Source organism: Filicampus tigris, chromosome 11 (assembly GCF_054856515.1).
Source record: "Filicampus tigris isolate MCC_2025a chromosome 11, RoL_Ftig_1.0, whole genome shotgun sequence".
NCBI classification, from domain to species: domain Eukaryota; kingdom Metazoa; phylum Chordata; class Actinopteri; order Syngnathiformes; family Syngnathidae; genus Filicampus; species Filicampus tigris.
In genome coordinates this window covers 2,574,287-2,597,248 of record NC_141227.1, presented here as the reverse complement: position 1 = coordinate 2,597,248, position 22,962 = coordinate 2,574,287, and the positions used below count along the sequence as shown (strand labels likewise).

General features: G+C 42.0%; 1 protein-coding gene across 2 annotated transcripts in view; it reads right to left on the bottom strand.

Annotated features, from left to right (window-relative positions):
* Positions 1 to 7,300: 7,300 nt before the first annotated feature.
* Positions 7,301 to 22,962, bottom strand: part of LOC147139410 (galactose-specific lectin nattectin-like) — a 45,072-nt gene continuing 29,410 nt past the window's right edge. The window contains exons 3-4 of one of the 2 annotated variants that reach the window (XM_086046110.1): positions 20,670 to 20,778; positions 7,301 to 7,529 (exon numbers count right to left, since the gene is read on the bottom strand). In XM_086046110.1, the coding sequence (XP_085902236.1) occupies positions 7,447 to 7,529; positions 20,670 to 20,778 (192 nt within the window). In that variant the 3' untranslated portion in view covers positions 7,301 to 7,446. The remainder of the gene's footprint in view (positions 7,530 to 20,669; positions 20,779 to 22,962) is intronic. The other variant, XM_086046111.1, reaches the window with a different exon arrangement.

The window sequence follows — 22,962 nt, the reverse complement described above, 5'->3', positions numbered from 1 at the left end:
ACACACACATATACACACACATATATATATATGTATATATATATATACATATATATATATACATATATGTACATACATATACATACATACATCTATATACATATATATATATATACATATATGTACATACATATACATACATACATATATATACATACATATATGTATATATATATATATTCACATATATATATCTAAGATATATATATATATGTATACACATATATACATACATATATATATATACAAACATTTATACATACACATATATACACACTTATACACATATATATATATTTATACACACATATATATAACGGTACACTCGGGTGTATTAATACGTTTCAGTATGGCATGTTCAGTTCGGTCCACTTGCTTTTGGTTCGGTCCATTCATTCATTCATTCATTCATCATTATCCATACCGCTTATCCTCACAAGGGTCGCGGCCTATCCCAGCTGTCTTTGGGCAGTAGGCGGGGGACACCCTGAACTGGTTGCCAGCCAATCGCAGGGCACACAGAGACAAACATCCGCACTCACAATCACACCTGGGGGCAATTTAGACAGTCCAATCAACTTACCTTTTGGGAGGAAACCCACGCAGGCACGGGGAGAACGTGCAAACTCCACACAGGGAGGCCGGAGCCGGGATCGAACCCACGACCTCTGAACTGTGAGGCGGACGTGCTAACCAGTCGACCACCGTGCCGCCCGGTCCACTTATTAGCGCAAGCTTATTCACGGACGCTGACCGTTGCGTGTGGGAGACGAGAGTGGTGGCACAACAGTGAGAGTCCCCGCGTACACTGCGGTCTCCTGTTTGGGAACATTCTGGCATTCCTGTTCCTCATCGCCGATGGGGAGGGGCGTGGATAAGTCTGAAAGTTGTGTGCCGATATTGCTACATGAAATCGGCGGCTAGCACGTCTAACATGCACGGCATCATCCGATTGTGAGCAGTCTTTTAAGCCCAAAACGCCAAACTTAAATAGCGAGATTTATCATATTGTAGCGTCTTCCAGGAACACGCCGTCAGACGTAGTTTAATTCTCACGTTTTTCATTAATCCAAGTACAACTATCGCGCACTTCTTTCTACGCTGCTCCACTTGCTTTGCCGTACGATGCATTCATAAACCTCGGAAACATCACAACTCAGCAACACACAAATCCGACCACAACACAAATAACCCAATTCGTTACAATATGCTGTTGAACATTCAAAGATTTCAATGCCAAAAAAGTGTATACAATTTCATAAAGACTTTTTAAAATGTTTTCATTATAAAAAGAGTTTTAATATAGTTAGCAATAATTGTAACTGTTATTGTATGTTTTTTTTTTTTTTTTATCACAAAAAGTGTATACATGTACTGTAATGACAACTTGGTCATTTAACTTGAATACTTAGGTGTGTCCTAGGCTTTTGCTGCTAAGTGTTTAAAGATTTCATCCATCCATCCATTATCTGTACCGCTTCTCCTCACAAGGGTCGCGGGGCGTGCTGGAGCCTATCCCAGCTGTCTTTGGGCAGTAGGCGGGGGACACCCTGAACTGGTTGCCAGCCAATCGCAGGGCACACAGAGACAAACATCCGCACTCACAATCACACCTAGGGCCAATTTAGAGTATCCAATCAACTTACCATGCATGTTTTTGGAATGTGGGAGGAAACCGGAGTGCCCGGAGAAAACCCACGCAGGCACGGGGAGAACATGCAAACTCCACACAGGGAGGCCGGAGCCGGGATCGAACCTTTGATCTCTGAACTGTGAGGCGGACGTGCTAACCAGTCGACCACCGTGCCGCCTTTTAAAGATTTCAGTGTCTTAATAATATAATAATTTAAGAGATCTTTATTATTCTGGTGTAATTTCTTAGAATATCACCTGAATGGTTTGCTTTTATTTACTTTTTCTAAAAAATGTACCATTAACTTGTCATCTTTTCAAAATAAACATTTAAAAAAAAAAAAATCTGTTTTTTGTACTGAAAATATACCGAACCGAAGTTTCCAAATATATATATATGTATTTGTATATGTATATATATATATGTATATGTATATATATATATGTATATGTATATATATATATATATGTATATGTATATGTATATATATATATATATGTATATGTATATGTATATATATATATATATATATATGTATATGTATATATATATATGTATATATATATATATATATATATATATATATATATATATATATATATATATATACGTATATATATATACGTATATGTGTATATATACAGAAATGTGTATATATACAGAAATGGAGTTTTGTCCGACCCACTGATGGGCCCTCATGCATGTGACACGAGGTCACGAGGCGGCCAAATTTCATCTCAGCCTACTTGGCGAAAGGCTTCTTTAGGCCTCTTTCTACTCCCGCTTCGACGCGAGCAACAACTGCCGCATTGCGACACGTGAACGATGCATTGAGCTGTTGGCGACAGGTCTGCAACCCATGCCACGCACACATCGTTGTTGGTGCGTATACGACTCCGCACGCATTCTCTCTCGTGATTGGTCTGTTATGTCACATGTTGCGATGACATACAGTTTCCCCCGGCAATTTGTTGCCATGGAGGAGAGGATCCACCACGCAGCTCGTTGCTGCTGCGAAACAAACTAGTTTAGCAGCCAGCGTGGGTGTTATGTCATGTAATGTATGTTATGTAAAGATGCTACACACGCACGTACCACCTTCGCCGCCACCTTCCAGATCGTTTTCGCAATACAATTAAATACATCGTCTAGTCATCTAGGTCCCTTTGTTGTAGCAGGCACAATATCCTTTGTTGTCGCTGTTGTCGCTTTGAAGCGACACCCCCCGACTTGGAATCAACTGTAACACATTTTCAAAACAACGCTGTGTCCGCGAGTATAAAGTCAAACTCGCGGATGACGCAAGCACATCAAAGTGGAGTTCATGCACTTCTTCTGGCGTCTTCCGTACTTTAACAAGTAACACAGCAGGACGTCTTCATTGAAGTTGAAGAACCTCGTAGTAATTCACCTCTCTCTCTTTCTTTCTTCTTCGCTCCGGAAATACGCCGTAGCAAACCTGCTGTAATGGTTCGCTGGTATGCATTTATTTTTAAGACCGAAAATAGGAGAGGAGGGGAAGTGTGGAAAATAAATAAGTACGGTAACTTGCTGAAATGCCTCTTGCTGGACCCACATAATTATACAATACGACAAAACCAACTGCATAAGGAACAAGTAAATTGGATAAAAATAAATATATACTCACAACACAATAATGCAGCATCAGTGGCGGAGCCAGAAAGTGGCTAATGGGTGGGCCTGGAAAAATCAGGGTGTGCTTGAATATTTCTCTCACTGAGCACAGTCCTCCTGTCCAGGGGTGGAGCGTAGGTATCAGCACAGAGGGGGCGGAGCATGCTCGATGGGCCCTTATGAAAGTCACTTTACCACGGTCCGCTTGGCCGCTTGGGACCGGGTTGCGCCCCCCCCCCCCCCAATTAAAACGACAAACTGAATAAAATTAAGTTCAGATCGTTCTTCGACAAGCACAATTGTGCCACGGCCGGCCAGAATTATTACAATCATCATGTTCCAGAATAAAATAAAACCACTGACCTACCATTATAGAATGGGACCTGCGCTCACGTATTATAAAAAACAGATCATGTACAGTGCTATCCAATTTTTACAAAACTTTATTAGAGCAAACACATCATTACAAATATGGAGGAAAAAGTATCCAGCTTGACTCTGCCTAAATCAACGGCACATTTGAATAGTGGACGAGACTAAGCGAGAGGCTGCGATGACGCGCACCGAGTAGCTCACGTACAGTACAGTGTGTGGAAAAAGTAAATCCACTTGTGCTCTCGTTGGTCGATCTCGCGCTGGGAACCAGTCACCGCCTTTTTTGAGTGCCTGCGGGTATGTACAAAGCCTCAGAGTCAACTCATATCTTTGAAACAATGCGTCTTTCTGCAATATAGCTCAAAATATGGCTGTGTTGTTTCATTTTTAATTCATGAATGCTTCTGAAAAATCCGCAATGCACTGAGGGCACGAAAGTTGAAGCGCAAAGTAGCGAGGGATCACTGTAGATGTATTAGGGGTGATTAGGGGTGTAACAGTATACGTGGTTGTATTAATACGTTTCGGTATGGCATGTTCGGTTCGGTCCACTTGCATACCGTTTCTGATCAGTTTTTATTAGGGTCGCCTTGTCTGCAGCGGTGACTGTAAGCAGGCTGACTTGCAACCCGCTGTCCACCAGGAAACGTTTTCCTGATGACGAGTCCATGATGAAGAGCAGCTCGCTTTTATTGCCTGTGCCCACAGCTGCTACTGAACGCCGGCGTTGGAGTTTCCCCGAAACCTCGTAGGAGTAAGGGGGAACACAACGCCGAGCCTGGGTGCCAAACCGCTGGTGGAAGAAACAAAGAGCCCTCTCGCGTAGGGTTGCCAACCGTACCCATGAAAAACGGAATCGTCCCGTATTTAGAAATATAAGTACGCGTCCCATATTGATTTGCAAAGGGACGCACTTTGTCCCGTAATATCGTGATAGTCAAAAATAGTCCGTAAAATGTCGATGGAATTAATGAACAACAGTTTCCTTTATATGACAACTTACGGTAATGGTCCTAGGACCTTCTCTGCTCTATGACCAATGAGCTGACAGCATATTCATACACAAGTATGACGATATCGAATCCGCTTACCTTATTGTTCGAGGTAATGTCACTTGCCAAACTCGATAGCGGAAGACAAACAAAGCAGCGTGAATGACACGGTGACATTCGAGCAGCAATGCGACCGGCAGAAGCACTACTTCTCCGCAGAAATGATTGCAAAAATACAGAGGACTCGAAAGCAGAAAACACATGGGTCGAAAAAGTGCGAGAAAATATCTATCAAGTGCACTGCACTGTTTGCTGGCGCACTTTTTCCATAGTCCATGGTGGATTGACTGACATCAAACAAACATGCTTTCAGTAGTGGAGACATACAGAAGGCACAACAAAACTAGGGGAACCCTTGACAAATTTGTTGTCCACCAGGTAACGCCAGAGCTAGATACGGTATGTAAAGAATTATTTTTTTTAACCCTCTGATCAAGGTTAATATGGGAATGTGCAATTAATGTCAGCATTGTGTAAACAAACATAATTTTGGTGGTGGAATAAACAAGTACAAATGATTGATTACATTAAACAGACAGGTAATTGATTGACATTGATGAATAATAGCTAAAGAATACACACACACAGCCTTACATTAATTACAAGTTGAAACAGATATGCATAATTTTTACAGTACAGGCATTCAATATACTACACTTTAATTATAAATCTAGTAGAAAAACACTAAAAAAAAACGTTTTATTTTTCTGTTTGTGAAGATGAAGTGGATAAATGTGCGAAAGAAATGTTCTGCTGAACTGATTAAAGGTGAGCTCATTGTGAGCCTCAACTATGACATGTCTTGCTCAGCGTTTTACACTGCAGTTGTCAAAGACAAACCGCTGAGGAAATATAAATGGAAAAATAGGCTGCATCCACATAATGTGACATTGAGCTGTTCATAAGTTCAGGATGAATGTATTTTAGTTAAGCAGGAAAGGTTTCTGTTTGACAGATATTTATTTTGATAAGTTAATTTTGTTAGTTTGTATTCAAGTCAATTTCTGGATAATAAATTTCTGATGTGTTCATATTACTCAAAAATACGTATCTTATTCAACTCAGGTTTGAATAGTTAAAAATTGTTTCACCCACAAAAAAATAGCTAAAAAAAAAATCACGCCATGAAGGTTGAAGTTAGGTATGGGCGATACCAGTGATTTTGGATTTGATCCGATACCAATTAATAGTGGACCAAATATCGCGATACCGGAAGTGATTTTTAATTTTTTTTTATGCTGCAAATCTGCAAACAAAACCTCGTGTGCTGCCACTGCGCTCACACCAGTGGGAGCGTACACATCATCAGTTGAACCAAACTACTCCAAACTATTTTGTTATCATTTCCATGTCATCTTGTCAACAGTGGTGTGGACTCCATGCATGCCTACGAGTCGTGGGAACTTCACCCTGATCGTTCTTCATCCAATCAAATGCGTTTACAAAGTTATGGTGGGCGGGACCACAGCCAGTAGTCTGTTTCTGCCAAGGCATTAATAAATATATTATACAGTATGTATGAATTAATAGCAGATATCAATACTTTAGCTTGAGGATCCATACTTAAAATTGAGCACTCTGGATCGGAATATCGATATTTTGGTATCGATTTGCCCATCCCTAGTTGAACTTGAAGGCAGTCAGGTCGGCCGTCCCTGCGGATGAGGTGTCCATTATTTATTTTTCTGGGAGTTGGCAACCCTACTCTCGCGCCGCTTCCGTGACACCACTCCGGCCACCAATGTCGGGTCCGCGTCCGGCGTCGCTTCGGGATCAACCGCCACACTTTGCACGGCGAATCTTGTAGCCAGCAGAATTCGATCCGCTTCCTCCGCCAAGCCCCGATAATCGCTGGTCGTCTGGCAAGCGGAATTAGACAACTTCCCGTTGGTGCTCCGAGCGCTGATTTGCTAGGTAAGAGCCAATCAGAGTGACCAAATGTCACAACTGGCGACGCTGATACAACATGCGTAAACGCCCCCCAGACGCTTACAGATGAGTTACGACACTACAAAGGTGGTCACTCCACCAATCAGACGGCGCATTCAGACGCCACGACGCTTCACGGCCTCCGACGTTGGCTTGGTCTAGCTAGGCCTTAAAGCGGAAGTCAACCCAAACATATTATTTTCAAGAATATGTTCCCAGCAGGCCCACTAGTTGAAACATGGCATTTTTATTAATTTTAAGTTTGTGGAATGTAAGTTAACCAGCAAAATGCACTCACAACTACTCACAACGACCAATCATGGCTCAGATTCAGAATACAGGTAAGCCATGATTGGTCGTTGTGAGCAGTTGTGATGTCATTTTCAGTCAACAGAAGACAAAATGGCCGCACCGAGAGATGGCTAAAAACGAGTGCATTTTGCTGCTTAACTTATATTCCACAAACGGGAAATTAATCAGAATGCCGTATTTCAACTAGTGGGCCTGCTGGGAACTTGAAAAAAATATATTTGGGTTCACTTCCGCTTTAAAACAGATTGCATAGTGGCTCTCAACAACCGGACTTGGGTTGCCCCTGCTCTAGATGTTACTGACTCACTCTGCAATGTCAAGCTCTTACAATGAATGAAGAGAAAAGCAAATACACACAAAGACATGCTCAAAGATATTGCTTTATTAGTTGGAGTGCCCAAGTATGTTTGACTATGAATAACAACTGAACAATTGTGAACAATTGTTTGCTTTATACTAGCAATCATCAAAACAGTGGAAAACCCATTTATAAGCATTGTGATTGGAAGACTAATTTTGTTTGCGATGTTTCAAATCAATGGCACAAACAAAAGATCTCCTGACACGGCATCGGATATCGGTCCAGAATTGATCTGTAAGTAAAAAGAGATTCATGGGAATGGTTAAGTATGATATAACCAAATTCTTGTACAGACAATGAGACAATCTGCAATATGCAGGATTGGAAATTAGCGGCATTATGTAATTGGTATACAAATGTAATTGTATTCCGCTATAGAGTTGAATTGACTGTTTTCAAACATGGCGTAACATTTGGTGTCCCCACAGAAATGTGTGTGAATACATTCCCCACTTTAAGAAACACATTTATAGGCAACACCAATACTGTACAATGCTCCATAAAATAAACGGCCCAGTTGGTTCATCTTACAATACAATACAACACCATTTTATTCACCGTCACTGAGCGGGAACCGATCCCACGCTTGCCCGTACAAGTCAGGCTAGTGTACCACAGACGGTGCCAAACAAAGAAAAAATATCAAACAAAAACAAACAGACACACACGCAAAGCATCGTGATCGATGAAATAAAAACAATATGTTACGTCTGTGGGACCGCAAGGTACACAACACTGTTTCATTTTTTCATTACTAGGCCGCGTGTCAGAACTGCGGCACCTGAGTGTGACGTGGTACATGTTAAGTCCATTCTCAACGTCGCTTGGCTGACTCAGACCGACTGGGACCACGTGGTTTGATTAAATACGCAGACGGAAAATAGGCGGGACCCAGCTCTGCAACTATTAACGCAAAATTAAGAAAATCCCGCAAAATCGCACTTTCCCGCAACTTTGTTTAAACACCTAAACTTTCCCGCAAAAACAACTACTTTTTCAAAATGAACATTTCACGTAAGTTTGGGGGTTATTTTGCCTGAAATGGCTGCACGGGCACCTTAGTGGAAAGTAGCGGTAGTTGAATTCACAAAGAAGAAAATCCCCACGACACATCCTGTTTTAGAAGATGCCAAACGTTTTCAGCAGAGAGACAGAGAAAACGTGAAGCATTTCCCAACTAAAATCACGGCATAGGATTGTGCAAACCAATATCCAAACCACCTGCACTAAAGCAGGGGTAAACTATCAGAGTTGGGCATTTTACTAAAAATTGAGCATCCGTTATTCGTTATCCATTATCCAAAATAGTACCCGTCTATAGGCCGGTCCGTCTTTAATTTTAAACGGCCGTCGGTCGGCGAGTCCAATTAAGCTTGCGGTTAAACTTGCAGCACGCCAAAATAAACCATTATGGTAATTCTAGTCATTTATTTATTTATTAATTCATTCTTTAATTCATTCATCTAAAATTGAAAATATATACTACAGAAAAAAAAATGAGTAGGAAGATCATTGCAAACATTGGAATAAGGGTTATGCGGCTGTGTGCTGGACTTGGGATGGGATGCACAGCCTTGAGCCTGGGACGTGCTGCCTCGCCACCTTTTTGCTCAAGCTTGAGCAAAATCGAACCACTGCGCCAAAATCGCAGGTAGTATAAGCAGGTAGTCCCCATCAATATGTGATGTGATTTTGGAAGGTAATTTTGTACTGTTATGAAGTTATTGAGCAGTATCTAACAACAAATATTTCTGTAAAATACAGAAATTATGTATTTTCATAATATAAGAGTTACAATATAAGCAGGTATTTCCCATCGATATTTTCATGTTTGGTCTATTTTGGTTTTGTTTTTTTTAGTTTTAGGTTTTTCTCAGTGTTTCTGTGTCTGTCTCATCAGTGATTATTGTGTCCACCTGTGTGAATTCCACTCCCTAGTGTTGGCCAGTCAGCTCGCTTCTACCTCGTGTGGCTTGTCCAGGTGTTTCTTGTTGTCTCGTCAGTATGCTTGTATTTAAGTTTCGAATTTTTGTTCAGTCCTTGTTGGGTCATTGTCTATGTAAGTGCCAGTGTCTCTGTCTCAGCTTGTCCCAGTCTGTCTGTGTCTTGGTGAGTCTCTGACAGTGTATAACCTTGTGGTGTGATTTCCATTTCATTATGTTTCATAAATTCAAGCCTAGTTTTCCCTGTCATGTTAAGACCTGCTTCCTCGGTCTCGCTAGTACGCTATGCCCCGCTTCCTTGGTCACATCAAGTCCAGCTCCCCCGGTCATGTCAAGTCCAGCTCCCCCGGTCATGTCAAGTCCAGCTCCCCCGGTCATGTCAAGTCCAGCTCCCCCGGTCACGTCAAGTCCAGCTCCCCCGGTCACGTCAAGTCGAGCTCCCCCGGTCACGTCAAGTCCAGCTCCCCCGGTCACGTCAAGTCCAACTCCCCCGGTCACGTCCAGCCCCACTTCTCCAGTCACGTCCAGCCCCGCTTCTCCAGTCACGTACTATTAAAAACACCTAAACCTACCCCCTGTCTCACATTACTGCATTTGGGTCCGCCACTCCTCAACACCGTTCCCCGATCCTTACAGATGTGTGATGTGACTTTTGAGGCCAATTGATGAGTATTGATACAGACTCTCCTCTAAATTTTTATTTGTATGTGAAAATATGTAAATGAGGGTAGTACTCTGTTTAGAGAGAAGCATTGTTTGTGTTTTAATGATGCTTCGTTATTACGTTATTGGACTGACAACTCTGAATGTGTCAATCTGTTGCTAACTTTACTGATCTTCACTTGGTAGGGTGGCTTTTTTTCCTATTTTTCTATGGAGTTAAAATAGCTGTCAAAAAGACGTGTGATTAACGATTCGTATCCGTAATAGTAATAATTTGTGTCTTAATTATTTCCCTGTGAGTACAAATCAGAATTGTGAGGGTTGGAATTTTTTTCTTATGAGTACGAATCAAAATTGTGTGGGTTTTTTTTTGTTTGTTTTGTTTTTGAGCAAGCCAACAAAAGAAGTTCATAAACTAAACAAAAAACAGGAGGTCACCATTTGGAACCGTTCTATACATGCTGCTCAAAAAAGAAGTGGGAAGAGGAAAACCTTCTTAAATCCCACCCCCATCTCACATTTATATTACAAACTATACAATCTCTCACTTCCCTAATGATTAAGTTACACCTATACACCTATATAAGTCCTACTAATATAGATAACACATTAGAAAAAAATGGAGAACAATATATTACATATAGTCCCCATTTAAATGATCGTTTGCATAATTTAAAAATATAGTATATTTCAACAATAGTTACATACCAACAATGATATAATATATGAAATAATATATACCAACATGATAAACTACAACAAGCACATACCAACAATGGTAAGAAAGAGCCAGTGACTGAGCAGTTAATGCTAAGCCCCGGCCTCTTTGTACTGTATCCAGACCATACGTTTGCAAGACACTAAAGTTATAGATGTTTTGGCATTGCTTGTGGTGTAGGTCCAAACTGTTCCACAGTTTTACCCCACATACAGACACACAAACACTCTTCCTGATAGTAGGACACTTTGGTAGTACAAAATTTCCAAAGCCTCGCTTATATAAGTACTCTAAGTCGGAAAAAAAAAATGTTTTATATTGATTGGTAGCGATTTACTAAAGGCTTTAAATAAGATTAATAAGGTATAATATTTCACAAGGTCATGAATCTTCAGTAATTTTGATTGAATAAACAGAGTTGTGTGCTAAAAATTGAGCCTCATGTATAATCCTTACAGCTCGTTCTTGCAATATAAATAAAGGATATATGGAACATTGTGCCCTACGACTGGCTGGCGACCAGTTCGGGGTGTAGTCTGCCTTCGCCCGTTGACGGCTGGGATAGGCTCCAGCAACTCCCCGCGACCCTGTATAGGATAAGCGGTTTGGAAGATGTATGGAACATTGATAATTGTTTCCCCATACTTCGACACAATAGGTGAGATATGGGAGTACTAAGGAACAATATAATGTTCTGAGAGTATCATGATCTAGGAATTGCTTTGCTTTATTCATGATTGAGAGAGTTTGGGAAATTTTTGCTCTTATGTGTCTGATGTGGGCATTCCATGACAACTTATCAATTATTACGCCTAAGAATTTATATTCCTTAACATTTTCTACTTGTACACTATCTATTTGTATTGTCAATTCTGGTTTACTTTTATAGCTACCTAATATCAAAACTTTAGTTTTTTTGGCATTTAGAATTAATTTATTATGATCCATCCACATTTTAATTTTATTGAGTTCTGTATTTACTGCACTCATGAGTTCATTATAATTATCACTGCTATAAAATATATTTTTGTCATCTGCAAACAATATTAATTTGGATAATTTCGATACACTAAATAGATCGTTTATGTATACATTAAATAGCTGAGGACCGAGCACTGACCCCTCGGGGACACCACAAGCAATACCAAGTTTACCAGATAAATGTTCACCCATTTTTACGTATTGTGTTTGTTCAGTTAATTAACTTTTTAACCAGTTCCCAGCTATTCCTCTGATCCCATATTTCTCCTGTTTATTGAGTAAATTTGAATGATCTATGGTATCAAATTTTTATTTTAACTTTTTATCCAATGCAAAGAAGTAACAAATACTTCTTCAATTTCTTCAATCAGAGCCTTTGATGTAGTTCTACTTGCACTGAAGCCATACTGGGCTTCATTTAATATACGATGTTTAACTAGGAATTTCTCTAGACGGGAATTGAAGAACTTTTCAAGAATCTTTGAAAACTGTGGAAGCAATGAAATTGGCCGATAATTTGTGAAATTGTAATAATACCGGAATAATTTTGGCTATTTTCATTTTCTTTGGAACACTGCCTGTTTTGAATGACAGATTACAGATATAGATGATAGGTTTTGAAATATTATTTATAAGTTTTTATTAATGACATATCTATATCGTAACAGTCTGTACATCGTTTGCTTTTACTTTTATGCACTTAATGTCAACTATTTCTTGTTCGCAAGTTGCTGTCAAGAACATGGTCTGTGGATTACTAATTATGACATCCCCATATTTAACAGTACCACAATCTGAAATTTTTGCTGCCAAATCTGGGCCAACATTCACCAAAAACGTATTGATATTATTGACAGAGTCGGTCATGTTGTAATTAGGACCGTGCTCATCCTCAAAGTACTCTGGATATGTGAATTTGGATGAACCACGTTTTATTATAGAGTTCAGGATATTCCAGGTTCCCTTGGTATTATTTTTATTGTCATATAGCCTTTTTTTAATAATACAATTGCTTGCTAGCTCTGATTATATCTGTTAGCTTGCTTTTATAAACCTTGTATCTTTGTTCAGCTTCCTTGGTTTTTAATTTAACAAACATTTTATACATATTATTTTTCTTTTTGCAAGCATTTTGTATTCCTTTGGTTATACAAAACTTTCAAGGAAGTTATCATAAGCCTTATCTACATCCATCTGACTGTAGACTGAGCTCCAGTCCTGCAGCATTAGACAGCTATTAAAATTATTAATTGTTTCTTCAGGTCCGCTGATAGTGTAGTGGTACACACGCCTGAGTTGTGTGCGGGCAGCGTGGGATCGATTCCCGCTCAGTGACAGTGTCTATGTGTGCCCTGCGACTGGCTGGCGACCAGTTCAGGGTGTAGTCTGCCTTCGCCCATTGACGGCTGGGATAGGCTCCAGCAACTCCCCGCGACCCTGTATAGGATAAGCGGTTTGGAAAATGACATGACATGACATTGTTTCTTCAGTTCTTATTCAGTTAAAATTTGCTTGCACATCTTCCTTAATTCTCTTGTAGTCACTCTCATACACTATGAAGACTGGTAAATGATCGGTGATGTCAGAAATGAGCAGTCCACTCACAGTTAGATCAAACATATCATTAATAAAAATGATATCGATTATTGTTGCACTATGAGATGGTATTCTACCGGGTTTGGTTATTGTTGGACGCAGAGGCATACCGTACATTGTATCCATGAAGTCATCAATAGTTTTCAGTTTGGTTGGATTTAGCAAATCAATATTGAAATCCCCACAGATAAAGTCTTATGTTTAACAATTGAGTAAAATTGTTTTTTTTAAATTGTGGTATGCTTCAACTAGGTGATCGATATACACAGGCTAATACAATATTTCTCTTCTTTTCATTATGAATTTCCACAGTTAGGCATTCCATATTTCCATTAATTACTAGGGTCATATCTTTTAGTACTTTGGATTTGCTGGAATTGTGAATATATAGAGCAACCCCACCCCCAGTTTTCTTTTCTCTATTCATATCTTGTAGATCACAATCGTCTAAAAAAATTGTCGGTTGATAAATTTTAAAAAATGGCTGGACTAAGCATGGCCGGAAGTGGATTTTAGTCCGACCCACTAATCGGCCCTCATGTGTTTGACGTGGGTGCGAGGCGGCCAAATTTCATCTCAGTCTACTCAGTGAAAGGCTTCTTTTTAGGCTTCTTTCTACTTCCGCGTCGGCGCGAGCGACAACTGCACGTGACCGACGCATTGTGCTGTTGGCGACAGGTCTGCACCACATGCCACGCACCCATCAGGAATTGTTGCTGCTCTGATCGCTCCATATGTCACATGTTGCGATGACATACAGTTTCTCACACGGAGAGGAGAGAGAAGATGCAGCACGCAGCTCGTTGCTGCTGCAAAAGCAAACTAGTTCGGCAATAAAATTAAATGCATAGTCTAGTCATCTCGATCCCTTTATGGTTGTAGCAGGTACAATATCCATTGAAGTCTTTTTGAAGCGACGCCCCCCGACTTGGAACTTAACTGTTTCAAAACAACTTTTGTCCGGGAGTATATTAAGCTGCGCGCAGCACTCAAGTATGACGCTGCCACATCATGGTGGAGTTCATACACTTCTTCTGGTGTCTTCTACTTCCAGAAATACTGCGTAGCAAACAACAACATAGTGGTTTACTGGTCTGCTTTTATTTTGAAGGCCGTGAATGAAGGGAAGTGTGGAAAATAAATAACTTGTTTAATGCGACTGGCCGTTTGTTGGACCCAAATAATTATACAATACGACAAAACCAACCCCGGGGCTCGCAATGGAAGTAAGCACACGCAGCTGGGTAAATGGTAAATTACTAGTGGCGCATTTTGAAGTAAATTCAACTAGTTCAACTAGTAAATTAGCGAGCTAATGATCCTTAAAAAGCTTCTGCCGTTAGCATCTCTCCCGCGGCGGCGTCAATCACGGACACTATTTTTGGGGAGGGGGCCGGAGGGCGGAACGGGGCGGGGCCCGACAATGTTTATGAATAAGGGCGGGGGGTCGCGGCCGGAAGGGTACCCAGGTCAAGGGTGGAGGGTCGCGGCCGTACCGGCAAAAAAGGGTCAAGTGCCCAGCTCTGATTATTCATAGTAGTTAACGATCAGTCTCAAGTCCATTGAATAGCACTAGGACTAGTATCTAGGTCTGTCATATCCCTGTACTTTTGCTTCTTCGGGTGTTCTATTCAGTTTGATGAATATTTACAGTTTGTTACCCAAGTGTGTTGAATGTTGTCTAGTTTTTTTAGGTATCTTGCCTTCTTTGCGACGTCAGCGTTCCTCTTAGTCAGGTGATCGTTCACATCCATGTCCGTTCCTTTCAGTTTTCGTCCTTGTTTTAAGAATGCCCCCTTATTTTTCCGGTTGGTGAACCACATGATGATTGTTTGTGGTCTCTCGTTGCGCACTGGTAGAGGATGGCACGCCTCGATGTGCTGTGTATCCAACTCAATCCCCTTACTTTGTAAAAAAGTTGCCACTTGTTGCTCCACCGAGTTTGCCTCCTGGTCACTGGGCTCACTTTCCGCCGCCACCGCCCGCGCATACGAGTGCGGCTTGATCTTAAAGCCAGTGATCACCATATCGTTGATTCGGGAATATTGCTCCAAATCGTCCACTCTCTTTTCCAACTCCATGATGCGCCGGTCCTTTTCCGCATTTTGGAGGTGCAGTTGTTCCCATCTCTTTGTTCTGGTAAGAACCCGAGCTGCAGCGTTCTGAATGAGCTGCAGCTGTTTGATGCTCTCTTGAGGAAAACCAGTAAGAGGACCGTTACAATAATCAAATCTACTGGAGATGAAAGCATGGATAAGTTTCTCCTGGTCTGCTTGTTGCATGCAACTCTTCAGTTTGGATGTGTTCTTCAGGCTGGTAAAAAGCTGTTTTAGTGATTGATTTGATATGATTACTGAAAGTCAGGTCTGAGTCTATCAGCACCACAAGATTTCGGACTTGGTCTTGGTTTCTAAAGACAGTGACTCCAGGTGTTTTCTAACAGCAATCCTCTTTTCTTTATTGCCGAAAAGAATTACCTCTGTTTTGTTTTGGTTTAGCTGAAGGAAATTTTGGTTCATCCAGTTGTTAATTTGCTCTAGACAGTGACACAATACGCTGATTGAACTAGCGTCATTTGGGGACATTGATTTTATATATATATATATACATATATATATATATATATATATATATACATATATATATATATATATATATATATATATATATATATATATATGGCTGTGTGCACTTTGATTTCAAAGTCATTACACTTGTAGTGCACCTCCATGTGCACCTACGTCGCCATGAAATGGTCTTACTTTTAATAGCAGCAACCGCATCCAGGACATTTGAGATTTTCCTGATAAATTTATCCAGAAGTTCATCAACAGTCTCTGCATTCACAAATGATGAGGCAGCCATAATTTTCATAAACATATCGCTTGTGTCCTCGTTTATGTATCTTTTCTTAGTAGACACAATGGTTGACTGAACTTTTGGGATTATTTGCCGTTCAAAGAACACACATAAATGATATGAAATAGCCACATCTTAAAACATCAACAGATGAGATGACAACACCTTTAGAGATATCAAGATCAAGAATGTGACCTGGAGTATGTGTGGGACTTTTTACATGTTGCAAGAGACCAAAGGTATCAAGTATAGTATAAAGTTCTTTGGTATTTGTGTCCAAATTGTTGTCAACATGAATGTTAAAGTCACTAGTTATGACCAGGTAGTCATAGTCAGTACAGATTACTGACAGCATTTCTTCAAATCCCTACATAAACTTGCCTTTTTGTCTTGGAGGTCTATAAATGATTACAACAATAATCTTTGATCACCTTTTACTAAAAAACTGAGATATTCAAATGAATTAAAATCACCCGATAAAATGTCTTTATACTGAAATAATGATTTAAGCAACTACGCCGCCTTTTTTACCACTGCGATATTTGTTTCATGAAACTAAACTTTGTTGGTGCTGCCTCATTCATAATGTTTTGGCAACCTAAACTTTGTTGGTGCTGCCTCATTCATAATGTTTTGGCAACCTTCTGTTTGCCATGTTTAACTAAGGAGAATTAAGTCAAGATCATAAGACATAATGATTAATCAATAGTGCTTTATTAACAAGTGATCTAATATTAAATAGAGCTAACCTTGCAGTGATAATGGGAGACACTGGCTTGCTCAGAGGTTGACAAGATATCCAAACTAGATTAGTAGCTCTTGACTTATTTCTTCTCAGTTCTTTAGCGGACTTTCTGTCACTTGTAATCACAGCTATACCACAAGCTTCTCTAATTTCATTGGGTCCTGACTTATTCTGGGAACAAGCATTGTTTGTAGCGCATATGCAGTCTGGACCCAGAGCATATCAGACCGGACTGGAGTTAAATTTCATCATGAGCAAGGAGTGATATCAGCAGGGAGGTGGCGGTTTGCTTAGTCTTGGTGGAGTCAGCCGTTTGGTAGATAGCTGTTTGGTGAGTCTTAGGGTGGGTGTGGGCGAATAGTGATTAGGAGTAAGAGGTATCAACATGATAAGATAAGATAATGCCTTTATTGATCCCACAGTGGGGAAATTTTCATTGTTACAGTAGCAAAGATATAGGTCACACAGGGGCGGCGGCATAATGTGGCCATTAATGTATAACATTGACGGCAAACATTTAGAATCAAACCTATGTAGATATACGCAGTAACATGTGTATATACACATGTGTATACACACCAACCTACATCTACATAAAAAATATGAGGAACACTCATTTCGGCCTGTACATAGTACAGAGGAAAAAATACTCTAAGTGACAGTGCTGCAGTGCTGTAGTGAAATGTAAGGAACAGCATTGGATAAAAATAAAACTAGACTAACAGTAGTGGGGAATGTTGAGTATTGCACGGTATTACAGTAGTGGGGAATATTGGGTATTGCACGATATGAGCTCAGGTGCAGGACTGCACAATTGCACTAATGACCGCCAGTTTGTAGAGACTACACAATGTTCTTGTTAAAGAGTCTGACAGCAGCAGGCAAGAAGGAACGGCGGAATCTCTCCTTTGCACAGCGAGGGTGTAACAGTCTGTCACTGAAGGTGCTGTGGAGTGCTGTTAGGGTGCCCTGGAGGGGGTGGTCCCGGTTGCCCAGCATTGATGACAGCTTGGCCAACATCCTCCTGTCCCCCACCGAGTCCACAGAGTCCAGGGAGCAGCCCAGGACAGAGCCGGCCCTCTTGACCAGTTTGTCCAGCCGCTTCTTGTCCCGGGCCGAGACGCCGCCTGCCCAGGTGACCACTCCCTGGAAGATGACCGATGCAACCACCGAGTCATAAAAGTTCCTGAGGAGTGTCCCCTGAACCCCAAAAGACCTCAGTCTCGTGAGTAGGAAGAGTCTGCTCTGACTCTTCCTATAGAGGGCGTCTGTGTTGTCGCACCAGTCCAGTTTATTGTTCAGATGAACACCCAGGTACTTGTAAGTTGAGACTCTCTCAACATCTGTTCCCTGGATATTCACTGGTGCAGGTGAAGAGTGCTGGCGCCTACCGAAATCCACCACCATTTCTTTGGATTTCCCCGCATTGATCAGGAGGCGGTTCTGCTGGCACCAGTCCACAAAACCCTGAGTAAGTTCTCTGTACTCCCGATCATCTCCGCCTGTGATGAGGCCGACAATCGCAGAGTCGTCAGAGAACTTCTGCAGGTGACAGGTAGGGGTGTTGTAGTTGAAGTCCGAAGTGTAGAGGGTGAACAGGAAGGGAGCCAAGACAGTTCCCTGTGGGGCCCCCGTGCTGCAGAGGAGCACGTCAGACACACAGTCCTGTGTCCTCACATACTGTGGCCGGTTTGTGAGGTAGTCCTGGATCCATGTGGTGAGGTGGTGCGCCACCCCCGCCCGCTCCAGCTTGTCTCCCAGTAGGTTGGGCTGGATGGTGTTGAAAGCACTGGAGAAATCAAAGAACATGATCCTCACAGTGCTCCCCGCCTTCTCCAGGTGGGAGAGTGAAGTGTGGAGGAGTTAGATGATGGCATCATCCACACTGATGCCAGGCTGGTATGCGAACTGGAGTGGGTCCATTGAGGAGCTCACCAGGGGGCGCAGGTGGACAAGGACCAGTCTCTCCAGGGTCTTCATCAGGTGAGACGTCAGCGCCACTGGTCTGAAGCTGTTGAGCTCCTTCGGGTGGGGGGTCTTTGGCACCGGGACCAGGCAGGATGTTTTCCATAGCTGGGGGACCCTGGGGGATAGAAGTGGTGTCAGTTGAATTCCAATATTGACTAGCTTCTTCATCTTGTCTGTGAAATCTGGGAGGGAGTCGTTCACAGGCAACAGGTTTTGTGTAGTCAAACCTGAGTCATTGTCCGGGGGTTATGTACTGTCCTGGGGTGAGTCCAGTGGTGGTGTTTGGTTCAAAAATTTGAGTTGAATCCAGTGGTGGATGTGGCCCAGAAATTTGGGCTGACGAGGAAAAATCAATCTGGCGGGAGGGGTATGGGGGATTGAGTTTCAACATGTCTTTGATGGTCCTTTGGAGTCGAGACAGGATCTTGTCTTATCTGTTGTTGCGGATAAAAATGGCCTTTGTTTTGGGAACGTGGCGCCCCATGACGCACACTTTTGACAATATTGGCAGTCAGTAATTTGATTCCGTGCTTATTAAGATAAATCCCATTGCGTTGGAAAAGATGGTGACATTCCCCCAAAAATGGAAAAATTGTCAATAAAAATCACAGAATGAGAAGCACAGATGCTTCTCAGACATCTTGACAAGGACATTACCCGGCTGAAACGCTCATACCCTTGTTGGACTGTAGGCTGGGGTCCGCTTAACAATACCTCTGCGTTCATGGAGTGCATTTTTTGTAGAAGGTCAACAAAGTTTTGTTTCAGTTTCTCTGATTGTTTTTTCAACATATCATATCATGCTCCTGTGTAAATAATGACCAATCTGACAGTCGGATTCTCCGCAGCAATCTTCTTCGACTTTTTCAGAAATATCAGAAACCATGTCATTAGCAAAACACAGGACTTTTGTGTGCCTTCAGCTGCATAGTCGTTTGACGCCAAATAAGGCTTTGTCGCCTATTATCAGTGTTTGCGGCCCAGTAACAGGTCCACTTTCATACCTTTCATTGGTGCTTTGATCTGCCTGACCTGAAGTCATTTTGGGCTTTTCTTTTCTTAACCTAACTTTTGTTATTTTTACCAGGTCTTGTCTATGTGTTTGTGAGCAACAAAGTCTAATGGTGGGTAGGCTACAAAAAGTAGGCTTCGCCCCCAAACAAATGGTCAATGAAGTGAAGTCTGCTTGTAATACCAGAGAGCAACCATCTGCCCTGTGGCTTTGTGTTGAGGTGAATAACCTGCGGGATTTGAGGAGGGTGAGAGAGGGGGAGGGAATTGCATTGCAAACGGGGGGGGGGGGGGTGGCTTCTGGGGCTGATATGACTTCAACATAACAATAGCTCAGCTTAATCTCCCCGTGCCTGCGTAGGTTTTCTCCGGGTCCTCCGGTTTCCTCCCACAGTCCAAAAGCATGCATGGTAGGTTGATTGGACACTCTAAATTGCCCCTAGGTGCGATTGTGAGTGCGGATGTTTGTTTGTCTCTGGGTGCCCTGCGATTGGCTGGCAACCAATTCAGGGTGTCCCCCGCCTACTGCCCGTAGACAGCTGGGACAGGCTCCAGCACGCCCGCGACCCTTGTGAGGATAAGCGGTATAGACGATGGATGGATGGATGAAATTTTATATTGTAGTATTTCTAAATTAATTGAAATATATTACGTTAGATTTCTTTTGTCATGGTACATGGTATACACTCCTAAGAGGTAACTAGTAACTGTATCGGAATACATTTTTAAAGTAACCCTTTCAAAACATCAGAAGACAATTTGCAGTACTGACCGAATAACATAACCATTCTTCATATTTGTAATTCAAAAATAAGAAGGTTGGGTTCCATTGGTACACTTAATAATGTGAGAATGATTACAGTAAGGATGGTGAGACTGCATTCATACCTTGAAAGTTTATCAATGTACAGTCATCATTTGTATCCACTCTTGGCCGGTTAGTAAACCAGTCAAAGAAGTCAAACGGTGAGCCATCAGTCCAGAGAAAGTCTCCATCCTGTCCGGGAAAGTCACATTTTAGATAAAGAACCAAAGGTAATGAATGATTTTTTTATCGATTGACTGTTTTATTTCTCTATACTGGATAACATTTTGAGTGTCTAATAATGTCATTATCCTGCCCTCCTAAAGTTTACTGAACACAAAGGCAGTAAGCTCAACACCTTCCGCTCATCAAGCCTCTGAAGACCATCTTGACCAGTTGACTCCAGGTTTATTGATAATTGAAAGGGTGAAACTGACCAATACAAAAACATATTGCGTAATCAGTAATATGAAATAAATGACCCGATAACTAAATTACCAACTAAATGTAGCATTCACTATCAAATATGAAAATAAATAGCTTCCAACAGTCTAATTCACTGTGCTCCAAATTATTGTGTACTAACAACAAATGAACTTGACACATTATATTTTACATGGCAAAAATAGTGACACAAAATGGCCACTAGAGGACAGCGTAATGCAACAAATGAACAGCAAGCCACCAGCCTAACTGCTAGATGTTTATGACGCCAACTACTTACATAGACTCCCATGTTGTAGCGCAAACAATTGACGTCCAAAATAAGGCATTATGAGACTACTAAACTTAAAAGAAGCCAGAGTACATACCGACGATGCTATGGCTGCACAAAATGTAGCTAGTTGTTTGTAAAGATCACAGAGGTGGCAGAAAGAAACGAGCCGACGTTCTCTCGACGGCACTACTTCCGGGATCTAATCACGAGACCAACTCAGCATCCATCATGCTTCCAGGCTGAAGGTCTGGGTTGGGAACCTGCCACTTCCTTCTTAGATGAAGTGACAAGAGGTATTGCTTTCTCCATCTATCCCAAAAAGTCTGAGCCAGATGTTGGACTTGGCGCCACTGGGACTTGTGAAGGTCCTTGATCCAGTCTCCCACTGGGGCTGAAGGAAGACTCACTTTCTGGGTGAGGAGAGTTGTCGGTGTGAGAATAAAGGGATCATCCAGGTCAGTACACACTGGAATCAGAGGTCTGGCGTTGATGATGGCAGCTACCTCTGCCATTGTGTGGTTAGTGCCTCGTGACTGAGTTTTGAAGTTCCCAGCTGGAGGAACATGGAGTCCAGGATTTTACGTGCTACTCCAATCATCCTCTCCCATGATCCGCCCATGTGAGAGACGTGTTGAACGTTGAACCCCCACGCGCATCCTTGGTCCAGGAGGAACTTCTCAATTGGGCAGCGGTCGATATTTGAGGGAATCTTCAGCTCCTTACAAGCACTGACGAAGTTAGTCCCTCGATCAGAACGGATGAGCTTCGTAGGGCCCCTCACAGCGAGAAAACGCCTGAGCGCATTTATGAAGCTTGAGGTGTCGAGGGACTCAATTACCTCTATATGGACAGCTCATACACTCATGAAGGTAAATAACACTGCCCACCACTTACTCTGTGCAAGGCCACCCCTTGTGCGATGTGAAGACACAGTCCATGGGCCGAACGCATCTACACCAATGTTCGTGAACGGAGGATCAGTAGACAGTCGGTCTGCTGGAAGATCAGCCATCTTATGTGTCTGAGGGGTGCCACGTAATTTACGGCATGTGACACACCCATGGATCACACTGCTCACGTGCCTTTTGCCACCGATAATCCAGAAACCGGAAGCTCGTACGGCTCCTTCAGTGAACAGTTGTCCCTGATGTTGAGTTTTCTCATGGTAGTGTCTGACCAAGAGTGTTGCAATATGATGTTTTCCAGGGATGATGAGGGTTTTTTTCTCCTCTTGCTGGAGTTGTGCTTCTCTGACACGACCTCCGACTCGCAGGAGGCCATCAGCGTCAATGTAGGTATCTAGAGCTCTGATAGGGCTGTCTTTTCAAAAATTGTCCTCCTTTTGCAGACAGGCGTACTCGTGAGCGGATACTTAATCTTGAACAATGTGGATGATGGTTCTTTCAGACTGTGAAAGTTCATTGATGGAGATTTTAAGGTGGCAGTGATGCCAGCCTATGCAACCACTTGGTTTGGTTGCAGGATTCTTCTGGAATAAACGAGCAATGTGAGTGAGGCGAGCAACAGCACGGGTCAATGACTTCCAGCTTGAAAACTTGGAGAAGCGTTGTGAGCCTAACTGTTTGCTCGACATGATTGTGCTCATTGTGGACACTAGCGGACGAATGTCTGGGTCTGATGAAGGGTCCACCAGGTCG